Source organism: Chanodichthys erythropterus, chromosome 10, assembly GCF_024489055.1.
Source record: "Chanodichthys erythropterus isolate Z2021 chromosome 10, ASM2448905v1, whole genome shotgun sequence".
NCBI lineage: Eukaryota > Metazoa > Chordata > Actinopteri > Cypriniformes > Xenocyprididae > Chanodichthys > Chanodichthys erythropterus.
Genome location: NC_090230.1, coordinates 31367182 through 31383802, shown reverse-complemented (window position 1 = coordinate 31383802; position 16621 = coordinate 31367182). Strand labels below are relative to the sequence as shown.

Here is a 16621-nt window from a genome sequence, read left to right as displayed (position 1 = left end):
GTACGATTGTAGTTGAATAAATGCACTTATATAACCTTGGAAAACATTAATGTAATTTGGAATTATTAGAATTACTATTAGGAATTTCACTGTTTAAATCTTTGAGGAAGTTTCTGGGTTAAAAACAACCCAATTTGGGTTGAAAATGGACAAACCCAGAAAACGGGTTAAGTGTTTGACCCAACCTGCTGGGTAGTTTTTATTTAACTCAACTATTGTTTAAAAATGACTGTATTGCTTGCTTAAAATGAACCCAAAGTATGCTAGAAATGAATATGTTTAATAAATAACAATTAAACAATAAACATTTATTAAACTGCTTATTATGTGCTGAAAGTGCAATTCTTATGAAATGAAAAAATACATTTCTCAATTGACAATGATCAAATTAACCATAATTATCAATACATTATGCAGCAAGACTAAAGTTTTCAATGGCCAGACATTTAGTCGACTAAAAACTGACTAAATAAGTTTGGCTAAATTCGATAAAAACTAAAAAGTACATCTGACAGACTAAATTAAAAAACAGCGGACAAAATTAACACTAAACTCCCAGGTAACCACCTACTGTAGCAACTACCCAGGCATTCACATAGCAACACCCTGGCAACAATCCACAACACCCTAGCTTCACAGCAGGCAAACACGCCTCACACGTCCTGAAGAAAATCAAAAATCTAATGACTATTCAATGCATTGACATGACAGCAAACATTATATCACCCCGTTCCAGTATGACCTTCAGTAATACCGGCGCCTCCCCTCCTCACAGACCTGCACCAAACACACAAATCAAAACAAGACCTCCATCTCATATTTAACCCCCTGGAATTGACACATCAAAAGATGCCTGTGCAGTCATCAGCAATGCTAAACATGATCCCCAGCGATCTGACCTCCCTCCCACAAGAACAGACCCACCATTCCAACGACAATGATGCTTCAGTCTGACTAAAGGTCTAAACTGACGATTCCAGCACGGGAACACGCGCACACATGCATAAACAGACACAGTTGATTATACTCACAAGCATTTGGACGTTGCATCGGATGATGGTCGCGCGTGATGGACAGCCTGACTCACAATCCTGCACGTACATGACTTATGTGTGTATCTCCCTGAAACTGCACCCCCCCGGGGCAGCCATCTTGGCTCTACGCTACCTGATAACGTCTCCCGTCTGTGAGCCAACAACCCTGCCAAATCGCACCAATTACCTGAGCTCCCCTGGGCGGCAGTAATGACATTAAGTCAAGGGAAGCCCTTCTTTCTTAGTGGAATATACCATGTGTTGACTCACCTTGTTGGAGGCCATCTCGCTGACGGAGTGTCGGGTCTGCAGGGTCTCCAGCTGGTCCAGGCACCAGTCCAGCTCCTCCAGGGTCTCGGTGGCCAGCTTCTGGTAGGCCTCCTCTGGAGGGAGACAGGGAAGGGGGTGATCAGTTTTGAGGCGCTTGACCGGGCTAGCCGAGGCTTCCCGGACATCGTCCACATCGTAGACAGCCATGCTGGGATGTCCACATGGGTGACTCTTCATGCTGAAAGGATCAGGGCTAAAGGATCGAATGAGGCGATAAAACGGAGTCACACCGCTGTCAGTCCAGCCGTGCAGGGCTCCTGGTGTAGAGCGCACCGGAGCCCCATGCTCCTGGAAAACAAAACACACACATATACAAGCACAGAGAATCCCTTTCCGACGCGCTTCTACTGATTCCCAGCCAGCCGCTGTAACGATTACACGTCCGCGCGCTGGTTTACGATCACAATCTCCTCCACAGGTCCATGAACTTCAGAGGATGTCTTTCGGCTGACGTTCAGTCTCACAACAAAAGAGAGAAAATGCAAAGCACCTCCCACCGGCTTTCAAACCCCCCCTAGTCAGAGATCCAGACCCTTATATGAAGCGACGAGCGTTCCTGGAGAGCGAGTCGTAAAAAAAAAAAGAGAGACAGTGAGAGAGCTGCGCGGCACCTCAGCTACACACACATGACATAGGAGGCATTGCTTTACACAAACATGAGCGGCTTCCTGTGAAACCACAAACCTACAGAGCTGGAGAGCACGACGCAGAGAGAGAGATGCAAGATGTGGACTGGAGCACTGGAGCTGGAGCCTGAGCCAAGCTTCCCTGCAGACTCCCTGCTGTCAGCAAAAAAAAAAAAAAAAGGGCCGGATCTCTGTTACAAATGTGTATTAAAAATGCATGCTGCAGTTGTGTCTTAAACATGACACGGCTCAGGACTAGAGTTTCACTACATCTGAATGCAAGATCACATTAACCACAACATGTGTTAGCATTTTCTATATAAAATGCATATTAAAATATATTTATATTACATTTATGGAGAAATACATGTGTGTATATATGTATTGGCAAAATATGGGCCAATAAATGAATAAAAAAACTATATATAAACTGGCCAAATATAGGCCAGAATACCAAATATGGCCTGAACATTATCACTAACCAAAATAAAGATATAAAAACGTAAAATTAAAATAAATGAATAAAAATGCATCATAAATAAGTGAAAAATTTGTACAATCCTTATATATATATATTATGCATATATATATAAAACGATCAATCACATCCAAAATAAAAGTTTGTTTACATAATATAAGTGTGTGTACTTTATGTATTTATTATGTTTATATAAATACACACATGCATGAATATATTTTTTAAAAATATAATATATTTATATTTATTTAAGGATTGTAAGGATTTTTCACTTATTTATGATGCATTTTTATTCATTTATTTTTATTTATATAATATAATATAATATAAATTATATATATACACACACATTATAAATAAGTAAAAATATCAGAATATGGCTTAATAATTAATTTTTTTAAAAATGATATATATCTGTCTGATTAGGCTGATACTATAAACAAATGTATATTATTTTATCTCTAATTCCATGTTTCAAAAGTATTCTTTTTTATGCTTTTTTTTTATTTTTCTCTGGTAGATTATGCCATTTAGATGCCTGATTTCACTTATGAAGCATGTGATTTCAAACCTGTATTTGTGTTTTAAAATGATAAAATCAGTATGGATGAACAATATTGGTCATTATATCAGTTATCGTCTAAAACAAAAATTCTGGGTTATCAGTCTCGACCAAAAGTGCTCTAAGAGAAACAGAGGATAGGGAAGTGTGTCTCTAAAGCGAAAGCAGCCCTAAACAAATTGAGTAAATGTGCAGCAAACAACCACAGGAGTCCGATTGGCATCAGACTGGGGGATGATGGGACAGACAGATTGCTGCTGCTCTTTCATGTCCCAGAATGCTCCTGGGAGGTTGTTTACTTTAGCTGTAGGCCATTCCAGCGCAGACAATCCGACACACACAGATTCATTCACTGCGATGCTTAAAGATTACGTGACAGTCAATCTCTGCAGATTACGACTCAAAATTAATCCTCGTTCAGGGCCAGATTTCTTATTTTTTTCATAATCCTGGATTATGTCAGGGCTGTGCAGTGCATTTAAAACCTGAACCTGCGTCACAGGACGTGCATATGCTCATACCGCACAGGTGATCAACAATAACCCATACTGTGCCGACAAAATGTTGCAACTCGACTCGTGTGCATCGAGTTACAAAGCTACAGTTACAAGAAAATCTTTCATCAAAACAAGCGTGCTTACGCGTGACACAATCACAACACGCACTTCAGCGGTCACAGGATCTTGGTGCTATTGTTATGGGGCAACCTTTACAGTGATCTGACATGCAACTCATGCATAGCGTTTGCCCAACCTCTGACTCAGAGCGCGCTACACGCACGGGTCAGCAGCAGATTCTTCTATCGTAATGCAATGGTCTGGGGAAATAACACCCCCCCAAAAAATTCAAGGATGCACAGATGAAAGGTTTAAAAAGGAAAAATGTGGGAAAGGATCAGATCATGTGTGGCATTCTCTCCGCCCCAACCCCCCATTTCTTTAACCCTCGTCTGTCCAATCACTCTGAGGAGAATTCAAGAGCAGGGGTCCACTGTCCTTGCTGACAACATCTCCTCTGACGTCAATGGCATTCTTCTTGTGTTCAGTGCGACACCAGAGGCCGGCCCCTCAGAAGCTGCTGTGACTGAGAGCGGGACAGGGCTGCAGACAAACTCTGGACTGGATTCCACAACACAACAGACTGCACTGCACGCTAGACACTGAATAGAAAATGCTAAATGTTTCAAATAAAGGAATTCAGGGAGTACAAAGTTTTGTTTTTTTTAACCCAAAAATATGCAAAATTAGATTTTGCATAAAAAGCCTATTTTAGGACAAATTAAAATAGTTTACATTTCTTTCCAGCCTGTTGCCAATCATCAGAATCCTACATTAATGTGATTATGCATATATTTAAGCATGTATAAGCATATATATATATATATATATATATATATATATATAATGTATTTAGTACCAGTCAAAAAGTTTGGACACATTACTATTTGTAACGTTTTTGAAAGAAGACTTTTCTGCTCATCAAGGCTGCATTTATTCGATCAAAAATACAGAAAAAACTGTAAAATTGTGAAATATTATTACAATTTAATATAATGTTTTCTATTTTAATATCCTTTAAAATATAATTTTTTATGTGATCAAAGCTGAATTTTCAGCATCATTACTCCAGTCTTCAGTGTCACATGATCCTTCAGAAATCATTCTAATATGATGATTTATTATTAATTATTTTTATGTAATACTTTTTTCAGGGTTCTTTGATGAACATAAAGTTAAAAAAGAACAGTATTTATTTAAAATAGTCATATTTTGTAACAATATACACTATTGTTCAACAGTTTGGGGTCAGTAATTTTTTCTTTCTGTATTTTTTTGAAAGAAATTAATACTTTTATTCAGCAAAGATGTGTTAAATTGATAAAAACTGATAGTAAAGACTTTATACTGTAAGAAAATATTTCTATTTTGAATAAACACTGTTCTTTTTAACTTTTTATTCATCAATGAATCCTGAAAAAAAGTATCACAAGGTTCCAAAAAAATATATTTCCAACATTGATAATAAATCATCATATTAGAATGATTTCTGAAGGATCATGTGACACTGAAGACTGAAGTAATGATGCTGATTATACACTGAAGGCACAATAAATATTGAATGGTACTAATATAGTTTGATTTTGGGGTGAAATATGTCTTGGACCTTTCTCTTTCTAAAAACATTGGCTAAAAAACTTCATGCAACACCAGGTAAACCGTCATTCACTATTTATAACATCAACCACCTGTTCCAAAATGTCCAAACCTCATGTGTTACCTATTGTGCTGCTAAACGACTGACCCATATAGTCCCTCAAACATCACACAAACAGGTCAGAGATGTGTAAATCACTCAGAACCACCACCTGCCAGACAGTTTCTGAGAAACTCTTAATGTCAGCCGTCAGTGGGTCAGCAGTCTTGAAATACACAAGACCTCTCCAGTAATAGTGAGAAAGCAGCCGTGGGAAACAGAACCCTCAGGCTGACGCACACGCCTTCAGAAAACCAGCCTGATAACCTAGATGCCACATTCAGAGAGGCGCCAGAGACCGCATCGTCCTCGCATTCTTATGCCATCCGCTGTCGGGTTGCCAGGCAACCATTGTCGGATCATTCGAAAGAAAGGGGCGGGGCTTCTCTGTTTTATATATGGAAGCAGCCAATAAATCAGTCTATATGAGTAAAATTACAACTTTGATTGTGCGGCTTCATTTTCACCTCTTCTCAAACGCACACACGTGTTGATGTGAGTTGTACACATATGACCGTTTCTGTAACAGGCTTTGTATACATTTGCGTGAAAGACAACATCTTGATTGACGGACTCATCTCGGCACGTGATTTTCAGCACTGGAAGCACGTCTCTGGCCGAGCACGAGATGGCGTGTTTATGCGAGTATCGTGTCAGTCTGACGGGCTGCCAGCTGCGCCATGTCTATTAATATCAGCTTTGCATGATTCGAATGAGCGGAAAGATTCAGCAATGTCAAAGCAGGTTGAGTTTACTTCTTTTGGAAGACTGTAAACATGCATCTATATGGACATAAGTATGTGATCGCCCAAATATCTGGTCAAAAGTGTGGAATAATTAATCATTTTTTATTTTAATTGTTTCTGAACATCTCTTCTGCTCACCAAAGCTGCATTTATTTGATAAAAAATACTGTAAAAATAGTGAAATATTATTACTATTTAAAATAACTGTTTTCTATGTGAATATATAGTAAAGTGTAATTTATTCCTGTGATCAAAGCTGAATTTTCAGCATCATTACTCCAGTCTTCAGTGTCACATGATCCTTCAGAAATCATTCTGACATGCTGATTTGGGGTTCATTTATTATTGGTGCTCCATTAATAATAATGATTCTTATTATTATAATCAATTTTGCATCTTAATTTTTTTTGAGGAAACCACGATACATGTAATTTTTCAGGATTTTTTGCTCAGTCTAAAGTTCAAAATAACAGCATTTATTTGTAACAGTATCTTTTGTAACATTATAAATGTTTTTACTGTCACTTTTGATCAATTTAATGCATCCTTGCTGAATAAATGTATTATTTTTATCATTTTAAAAAACATACTTACCCCAAACTTTTGAATGGTAATGTACCACAGTTTCCACAAAAATATGAACTGTTTCTAACATTGATAATAATGTTTTCTTGAGCAGCAAATCATGAAAATAAAAAAAAAATATTTATTTAACTTGTAATAATATTTCACAATATTACTGTTTTTACTGTATTTTTATCAAATAAATTGAAGTGGCTTCTTTCCAAAAACATTAATAAAATCTTAATTATTCCAAACTTTTGACCGGTAGTGTTTGATAAGCATCTAATTTCAAAACTATTGGTATTTAATAGGGAGTTGATCCTCCAAGGCTTTTCACTAGATGTCCATGTAGTGCATCTCTTTTCTACAATAATGTAGAAATGTGCATTGAAAGACTCAGTAGCATTGCTGAACGAGGCTAGCGAACTGCTTACTGTGTGAATGGAAGGAGTGTTGTCGCTCCCTAGAGGTTTACTGCTGATATGACAGGTTTGATTAAGAGCGCTGAATCCAACACAACCAACAGGAAAGAATCTCGATTAAATGGAGCGCAAATGAGTCTCCTGCTTCTCAGATGTTTCTCCTTAGAAAAACACTCCAGCGTACTGAAAGAGATCTCAAACTGAGCTCAAATCAAGCAATCAAGAAGTCAATATTTTTCAATATATGTTCAGTATTAATAAATCACATGACCCTTTAAATTCCTGGAATTATTGAAAACCAATGGGAAACGTCTCACCTGTGAAGGAGGCCTTTGTGAGAGGAGGCGGATTACACATGGGGGATCGCCTGTGAAAATTAAGGATGAAAAAGCAGAAAGCATTATATAACTAAACATTCTTGCAGTCAAAGTAGCAGGTGATTGTTCTCTTCAGCTCTTTTTGCACATCAACAACGGTCCATGACACTAAAGCTGTGTAACTGCACTCACTTGTTGGACGTTCGATCTTGCTGGAGGTTGGTTAACGCTGCAAAGTTATTCCGTACCGTCCTCAAACTAGCCAGCACCTTCAAGAGCAGAGCGAGACACAAGAGGTCATTTGGGTTTCGTTTTATCCATCACATTTCACCTTCACAGAATAATAGACAGAAAAATGTGAGCATGTGCAGAGCTTCTGCTCAATTCTGAGGCTTTACCCACAAATGAGCTTGAAATACTGTCAAAAAGGGTACTTATATATATAGTATGGAAGCTTGTTGAAAAAAATATAAAAGGTAATTGCGACTTTTTATCTCACAATTCTAGTTCTAAAGTCAGAATTGAGATATAAAGTCAGAATTGAGATATAAAGTCAGAATTTCGAGATATAAAGTCAGAATTGCGAGATATAAAGTCAGAATTACGAGTTATAAAGTCAGAATTGCGAGATATAAAGTTAGAATTGCGAGATATAAAGTCAGAATTGCGAGATATAAAGTCAGAATTGCGAGATATAAAGTCAGAATTGCGAGATATAAAGTTAGAATTGAGAGATATAAAGTCAGAATTGCGAGATATAAAGTCAGAATTGCGAGATATAAAGTCAGAATTGCGAGATATAAAGTCAGAATTGCGAGATATAAAGTTAGAATTGAGAGATATAAAGTCAGAATTACGAGTTATAAAGTCAGAATTGCGAGATATAAAGTCAGAATTGTGAGATATAAAGTCAGAATTGAGATATAAAGTCAGAATTTCGAGATATAGTCAGAATTGCGAGATATAAAGTTAGAATTGTGAGATATAAAGTCAGAATTGAGATATAAAGTCAGAATTTCGAGATATAAAGTCAGAATTGCGAGATATAAAGTCAGAATTTCGAGATATAAAGTCAGAATTGCGAGATATAAAGTCAGAATTGCGAGATATAAAGTCAGAATTGCGAGATATAAAGTCAGAATTGCGAGATATAAAGTTAGAATTGAGAGATATAAAGTCAGAATTACGAGTTATAAAGTCAGAATTGCGAGATATAAAGTCAGAATTGTGAGATATAAAGTCAGAATTGAGATATAAAGTCAGAATTTCAAGATATAGTCAGAATTGCGAGATATAAAGTTAGAATTGTGAGATATAAAGTCAGAATTGAGATATAAAGTCAGAATTTCGAGATATAAAGTCAGAATTGCAAGATATAAAGTCAGAATTACGAGTTATAAAGTCAGAATTGCGAGTTATAAAGTCAGAATTGCGAGATATAAAGTCAGAATTGCGAAATATAAAGTCAGAATTGCGAGTTATAAAGTCAGAATTGCGAGTTATAAAGTCAGAATTGCGAGATATAAAGTCAGAATTGAGATATAAAGTCAGAATTGCGAGTTATAAAGTCAGAATTGCGAGTTATAAAGTCAGAATTGCGAGTTATAAAGTCAGAATTGAGTTATAAAGTCAGAATTGCGAGTTATAAAGTCAGAATTGCGAGATATAAAGTCAGAATTGAGTTATAAAGTCAGAATTGAGATATAAAGTCAGAATTGCGAGTTATAAAGTCAGAATTGCGAGATATAAAGTCAGAATTGAGTTATAAAGTCAGAATTGCGTGATATAAAATCAGAATTGCGAGATATAAAGTCAGAATTACACAATATAAAGTCAGAATTGAGATATAAAGTCAGAATTGCGAGATATAAAGTCAGAATTGAGATATAAAGTCAGAATTGCGAGATATAAAGTCAGAATTGAGACAAAGTCAGAATTGAGATATAAAGTCAGAATTGAGTTATAAAGTCAGAATTAAGTCAGAATTGTGAGTTATAAAGTCAAAATTGAGAAAAAAAAAAGTCAGGATTGTGAGATAAAAAGTTGCAATTACATTTTTTATTTTTCATTTAGTGGCGTAAACAAGCCTCCATAAAATAGTGTGTAAAGTCAACATGATATACATTCCCTGTCATTTTGTGAAGCATTCGATTGTACACATTATTCCAAAAACTGATCTTCGTAAACATTTATTAAAATGAAATGTCTAAATGACTTTCTTTTTCAGTTGACATCACCAATCACTCTTATTTTCCAACTACTATTCATAATCCAATCAGCTTCTGTTGGATAAAAGTCCGGTATATCCTGTACATGTGATTACAGAAGTTGCAAAACAGCTTCATGTTGACTTTAACACTGCAGATAGTCTATTCGCTGGATGAGTCCGTCATGAACCGCGTCCTGGGTCACTGACCTGTGCAAACGGCGTGACGATGAGGTCATCCCCATGACTGCAAGAGAACGGATAAAGTCAGGAAATCAGCACACACAACTCAATCAGAAAGACAAAGAAAACGATGACTTTTAACGCGTGATACATGTTTATAATGTTGCATGCATTTGTCATGACAGACGAACCATATCCTCAATACAAGTGCAGATTTTTCCCAAAGAAATTCACAGTATGATATTCTCGTGTTTAGTCCTTCAGGAGGAATGAGATATGGTTTGTCTGTGTGACAAGAGACAACAAGGCAGGGACACGCTTGCATTAATGCTTTCAGTGCTAGTGAACGTTCACTACCAGTGTGAGGACGACCTACATCTCGTTCACATCTCACCGCGAGACTCTGCGTCAACACATTCAGTGGGCATCACACATGCTGCTCGTGTCTAATTGTTTACAAGGACATTTCACAAGTCAAAAGTGTCATTTCTGCTGAATATTTAGATTCCATGAAACTTTGATGATGCAGTGACAACAGTGATGATAATTGTGCACAAAGAAAACAAAAAGTTTCACGACAAAACATGATAGAAGATGTAAAAGAAGTAAACAAATGATTAAACATCAACTTTCCATTAAGTACTATTATATTCAGATGTCTAGATGGGCATCAGAAAATGCTGTTGACTTGAATAACCTGATTCTGAGTGTTCACTAGGTAGGCAGCAGCCTCATCCCACCTGAAGAACATGACGCATGTTCTGGTCTCACTTTCAGCAAGTTTTCTTTTACCCGTCTCACCGTTGCTCATTATCCTCACTGTCCTGATCTGATGGGGAATTGTGGTGTGAAATGGGGAATATGATGCAAAAACCTTCGATTTTATTCAGCATCCTGGTGAAAGTCCTCATTTACGGAAGAGGATTATGACCAAGCAATAATAAAAAATAAAACCATCTCGAGATTAAAGTCATCATAATGCGAGATCAAACTCGTTACATTTCGAGAAAAATAGTCGAAATACAATGTTGAGAATAAAATCGTTAAATTGAGAATAATGTCGTTGTGCTTTGAGAAATAGTGTATTTATCCTCAACTTTTTATTTCAACTTTTTTTTCTCTAAATTTTTTCTTGAAACAACTTTATTATTGACATTTAATGATTTTATTTGACGTATTTCGACTTTTCTCGATATTTAACGTGTTTTTCTTGAAACACGACTTTATTCTCAAAATGTAATGTTTATTCTCATTTTATTTAGACTTTTTTCATTGAAATTTAATGAGTTTTTTCTTGAAACAACTTTATTATCAACATTTAATGATTTTATTTGACGTATTTTTACTTTTTTTCCTCGATATTTAACACGTTTTTTCTCTCAAAACAACTTTATTCTCAACATTTTTAGACAATTTTCGTCGAAATGTAATGAGGTTTTTCTTGAAACAACTTTATTATTGACATTTAATGATTTTATTTGACATATTTCGACTTTTTTCCTCGATATTTAACGTGTTTTTTCTTGAAACGCAAAAACTTTAGTCTCGAAATTTAATGAGTTTATTCTCATTTTATTTAGACTTTTTTCATCGAAATGTAATGATTTTTTTCTCGAAACACATCCTTATTCTCGAAATTTAGTGATTTTATTCTCAACATTGTATTTCGACTTTTTTTCTCTATATTTAACGAGTTTAATCTCGCATTATAATGACTTTAATCACAAGATGGTTATATATATGTATTTTTTTATTATTACCTGGCCCTAATCCTCTTCTGTGCTCATTAGCTCTTTAAAAGTGTTAAACTGTCAGACGTGTGACATAACAGGACGTGCACATGCTCGCAACACGTTGGAGGTTTGACTCTCTGTATGTCCACTTCTGTTACAAGCTGTAAATTAACTGATAATACATTTTAAATAATAAATATGTCAATTTAGGTATAAATTAGTAATGTCAAAATTAACGCATCTTTCAGTTTAACGCTTTTAAAAATATCTACGCAATTAACTCAGCATCCATTTTTTTCCGCCATCCTTTAGCTAGTGTTACATTATATGATCACGTTCCGCATTGAGTTCTTTCGTGCTTGAACAGACAAAAATTATGCCAAAATGCCCGTTTTGCCTTAAACGAGTCAAATAAAGTCTTAAATGAACATAAAGAGTTCCACGTCATTGCATCAGCTCTTAAAGTGACAGCAGCCTAATAAACCTGATTGAAGCGTTTGATAACTTCATTCAATTTCTGTATATTTCCTACCTGTTAGATAAAATATTTAAAATATACTGTCTTTATGTGGTTTCTACACTAATTTGGAGATTAAATGTGAAATGATTGCAACATAAAAATATATTAAAAACTATAATATATTAAAAACTAATCATGATTAATCACAGAAAAAAAATGTGTGATTAGCTTTTAATTAATTCACAGATTTATAAAGAGAAAAAAAATACTTTTTATAGTGATTGTACGCTAAAGACAAACCGCTAAACTTTTGAAATGCTGAGAATACAAACATTAGTTTGTACATTGTAAAAAATATTTTCATGTTATCACAACATTTTTCTTTTGTCAAATCAACTTTAATAATTAATGTGGTTCAGATAATATAATATTTTGAGTTTCTGTTGATTAAACCAATCGTCTTCATTGTATCAACTCAAATTTGTAATTTCAATGAACTCAAAATTTTAAGTCAACCAGGTAAATTACTTAGTTAAACCAACAGTTCTTTCTTACAGTGAAGTACTTTATTATTTATCCATTACTTTCAAGGCCTGATTCCTACATAATTCCAAGTTTTCCGTGACCAATGGAACCACAGTAAGTAGTAAATCACTGTCAGTGTGGATGGGTGCCCTTTTAATCGGATAACCTGACCTGTAACCGTTCTGCCTTTCAGGCTCATTTGCAGGTTGTAAATGCTGTTAGTGAGCAGCTAGTGGCGAGAGCAACAACAGGCGCACAGAAGTGCTGTTAGTCGCTGCGGTGGGGGTTACGGCGCGGAGGGGTCCGAGTAAGCATATGCCGAGTTTGTTGGGAGGAGGGAGAGGTCGAGTCTGGGTTTCTGAGCACAGAACGAGACCTCCAGAGCAACTCGAAACACAACGTACCTTCTCCGCCTGTCATCCGGCTGGCTAAAGAAGCGTCCGATTTCACGCACAGGCCGTGTCCGTTTCAGCACGTGGGTGTCGCTGACGCTCCTGCGGTTTAGCATGATGCCGCGTGTCTGTACGTCCATGTGTGTGCATGTATGCATGGCGGCTACATTTCCACACGCCGTTGGAGAGGAAAAGGTCAGCGGCAGCAGGCGTGTGTACAGCGTATCACGCGCTCCCGTCCAACTGCTGCAGTATGCATGTGTCGCAAACGGAGCGCGCTAAACATAGCACACAGCTTCGGCAAGAGCAACAACTTGCTGCCATGGGAAGATGAAAGTGGCCAGGTCAGGTGTGTGAACTCCAGATGAACCTCACCTGACATCTGTGACAGTGCAAAACTAACTATGGGCAAATTGGGCAATTTATGAGCTCTCTGCTCAGTATGCTGAGACTGGCAGACCTTTCAGACAAGCTAAATGGAGAGGCAGCGGGCAGCTTATCAAAGCCGTAAGTTCAGTAACACCAGCTCGTCTTAAAATCCTTTGAATTTCCTTTTGATTTCAATATAAGTCCAAAAACAGTCTAATGCTTGGCCAATGAATCGCACAACACATTATTGCTGAGCCCATTACTTATATTTTTAATTTGAGTCTTATGTCTAACTCTTTACCCAAAATTTGGAAAGCTACTTATGTTCTTCACTTATTAAAAAGTGGAGATCCTTCGAAGTCGAACAATTATCATTTGTGTAAGAAAAATATCCATATTTAATAAGTAATAAAGTAAAATATCTAGTGTAACTGACGTCGCGAGAGAACTGCAATTGGCATTACACTTTCTTTGTAAAATTCTTCCAAAATTACATTATTGCTGCATTAAACAGAAAACGGCACTGTGCTGCCTTATTTGTGGATCTATCTAAGGCCTTTGAAGGAAAAGTGTTGCTGGACAAGCTTAGGAATGCTGGTCTTGCTTCTAAAGCTGTAAATTGGTTTAAAAACTATTTTGCAGACCGAACTCAGTGTGTTGATGGTCATAAATCAATTTCAGGTGTTCCCCAGGGTTCTATTTTGGGACCCATTTTATTTTCTATTTTTGTAAATGATGTTAGAAAGGACATCCAAGTAAAATGACACCTGTATGCAGATGACTGTAATTTATAAATATGTGACCTGATCCAGCAAAATGAGTCACAGTGACCCAAATTTCAAAAGTGACATTTTGGTATCAATGGAAAGATGAGACAATAAGCTTTAAAATTATATTCTAGTCAAAGTCATACCTTGAATGGTTTTAAAGATATTCCCATTTGAATTACAGTCGTCTGCCCTCTTTTTCCAATTGAAAACCTGAGAAAATCGCTTTTTTGTTTTTTGCCCGTTTTTTGTTGTTGATATCTTTCAAAATCCATTGCAGGTGCTACATTTTTGCTTGAGAGAGAGGGTGTGTGTGTGTGTTTACATTTCTAAGCTTTTTGATTGGTTCTATACAACGTGTAACACCATATTTGTTAGCAGAGATAGTGACGTTTCAGGGGATACCAGGAAATGCTCATCAGTAACGAGAAGAGTTGAGAAGTTCATTTCCAGCAAATTTAGTAAAACCATGTCAAATTTAATAGCCATTTAAATACCTTTACTCAATTATCTGGACTACGAAACTTTGGGAGATTATTTTTGAAAGTCTGTTCTTTGAAATTAGCTTAAAAAAAATGTTTCATTGTTTTTCCGCATTATCGGCCCATATCTTAAAATAGAATGTTGCGACTTCCGACTCATTTCGCCAGAGCGGGTCACATGTATTGATTTTGAATGCACAGAAAACTAAGTTTATGGTGTTTTCAAAAGCTGACTCACAGCATTTTCATGTCCAACAGTAAATCCACTGAAAGGGTGTCTTCATACAAATACTTAGGTATACGGATAGATGATTAGCTTTCATTTAAAGTACATATTGCTACTTTAGTTAGGGAGCTCAAAATAAAGATTGTTTTTTATTTTAGAAATAAATCTCGTTTCACTTTAAATGCCAGGAAAAAAAATTGTGGAAGCCATTGTTTTCACCTGTGATTGATTACAGTGATTTATTGTATATGTACGCAGCTACCACTGTTTTACAGGGGCTTGATTCAGTGTACCATGCATCTCTGCGTTTTATTACAAATGTAAAAAGTACTTGAGTTGTGTTATGAGCTGTTTTCTGATTTTCTGGAGCGAAATGACATGCAAAATCATGCTTGGATTCCTAGAAAACATGTCGACGAGAAAGTTTCAGGCCTCAAATTGAAAATTAATCATTATTTTGAACAAAACCAAAAGTGTTTCACTATCAAAAATAAGTTTTGTGTGGTGACTTGGAACCTGTTCATTGAAATATGAAAAAAACAAAAAATGAATCAGTCTTTCCAACAGTATTAATTACAGTGCAATATTGCCAATCCAAAGGCCAGTGAACTACTGAAACTCCAAGAGCAGTTGCGACGGTTGAAGGTAATGTCGGGAACTGACACGATATTTCCTGCCATTCCGGTTTGAGAATGGATTCTCTGGCAAAACGAAACAAAAACGTGTGTCCGCTGTCCCTCGGGACTCTACATAATGCATGAGCTGGTGCAGGGTTACATAGAGAAATGCTCTGAGCTTGCAAAAATCAGGCCAGAGAGAGGAAGTGCACTGATATCATCCATCACCCTTCCATTTGCTTTAGCTATATGATCTGCTGTTTGATCGTCCTGCCGTTTGTGTGCTTGTTTTGTCATGCAACTGAAGTCATTTCTACAATAACTCATGAGTACATCTCTATTCTGTTGTATTCTTATGTTCTGTTCCTAGTGAGCTGTCTATAAAGGAAGCAATTTAAGGTATCAAGTGTTCTTCAGATGCAAAGGTCATCCCAAAAGAGAAGTAACATGCACTACTTTTTTTTTATTTTGGCAAAATTAGAATACATGCAATGCACAGGGATCCATAAAAAAAGAGAAATGATAATTATAAACACATCCCGTTAAATACTGAAAAGATAATAATATTTGTAATAATTAATTATAAAATAAAAAATAATTTTTTTTATAAAAATATAAAGTACTATAAGTAAATTTATATACATAAAATATTACTAATAAAATAATTATAAAATATAAAATTATTAATATTTTTGTAAAAACAATTAGGGATGTCCAGATCCGATCACGCGATCGGAAATCGGGCCCGATCACGTGGTTTCAGACTCGATCGGAATCGGATGTTACCTCCCGATCAGGACTCGGATATATATGTATTAGGGGTGCAACGGTTCTCGGTAAAAAAATCTAACCATACGGTTCTCCACTTACGGACCGCACTTGCACCGCGGTCCATCTCGAATGACGACGCATCTATTGGTTAATGTGGTTTGTTTAAAATAGCAACGGGGAAAACAGACAGAGTTCAGATAATGTATGTTTCAGTCGATGGATGCACAAAACGTTACAACAACGATAATCAGAAAGCGTGGACAAAACAGTCACTCTTTGTAAACTGTTAACAGCGAGTGCCGTCTGCTGTAATGTCCAGTCATTTACGCCGTCATCACCCGGGTGTTGATAGCGCACGAGCGCAGGTGAGAACTGAACAGCACACGTTGCTGTCTGTTTTTAGACTAACTCATTCTCTTTCAAGTCTTGCGCTTCGGCGGCCACATTCATACAAAAATTATGTCAACATGCCCGTCCTAGCGAGCATCCTAGCAAACATAGTCGGTTATGTCTTAAGTGAACGTATATTAGTCGAGAAAGACAGCGCATGTGTAACAG

General features: G+C 36.4%; 1 protein-coding gene across 7 annotated transcripts in view; it reads right to left on the bottom strand.

Annotated features, from left to right (window-relative positions):
* LOC137028485 (3',5'-cyclic-AMP phosphodiesterase 4D-like) overlaps positions 1–16621 on the bottom strand; it is a 279536-nt gene that overhangs the window by 28327 nt on the left and 234588 nt on the right. For all 7 annotated transcript variants that reach the window (XM_067397315.1, XM_067397316.1, XM_067397318.1 and 4 more), the window contains 4 exons: positions 9749–9785; positions 7525–7601; positions 7333–7382; positions 1305–1417 (listed from right to left, as the gene is read on the bottom strand). In XM_067397315.1, coding sequence (XP_067253416.1) covers positions 1305–1417; positions 7333–7382; positions 7525–7601; positions 9749–9785 — 277 coding nt within the window. The remainder of the gene's footprint in view (positions 1–1304; positions 1418–7332; positions 7383–7524; positions 7602–9748; positions 9786–16621) is intronic.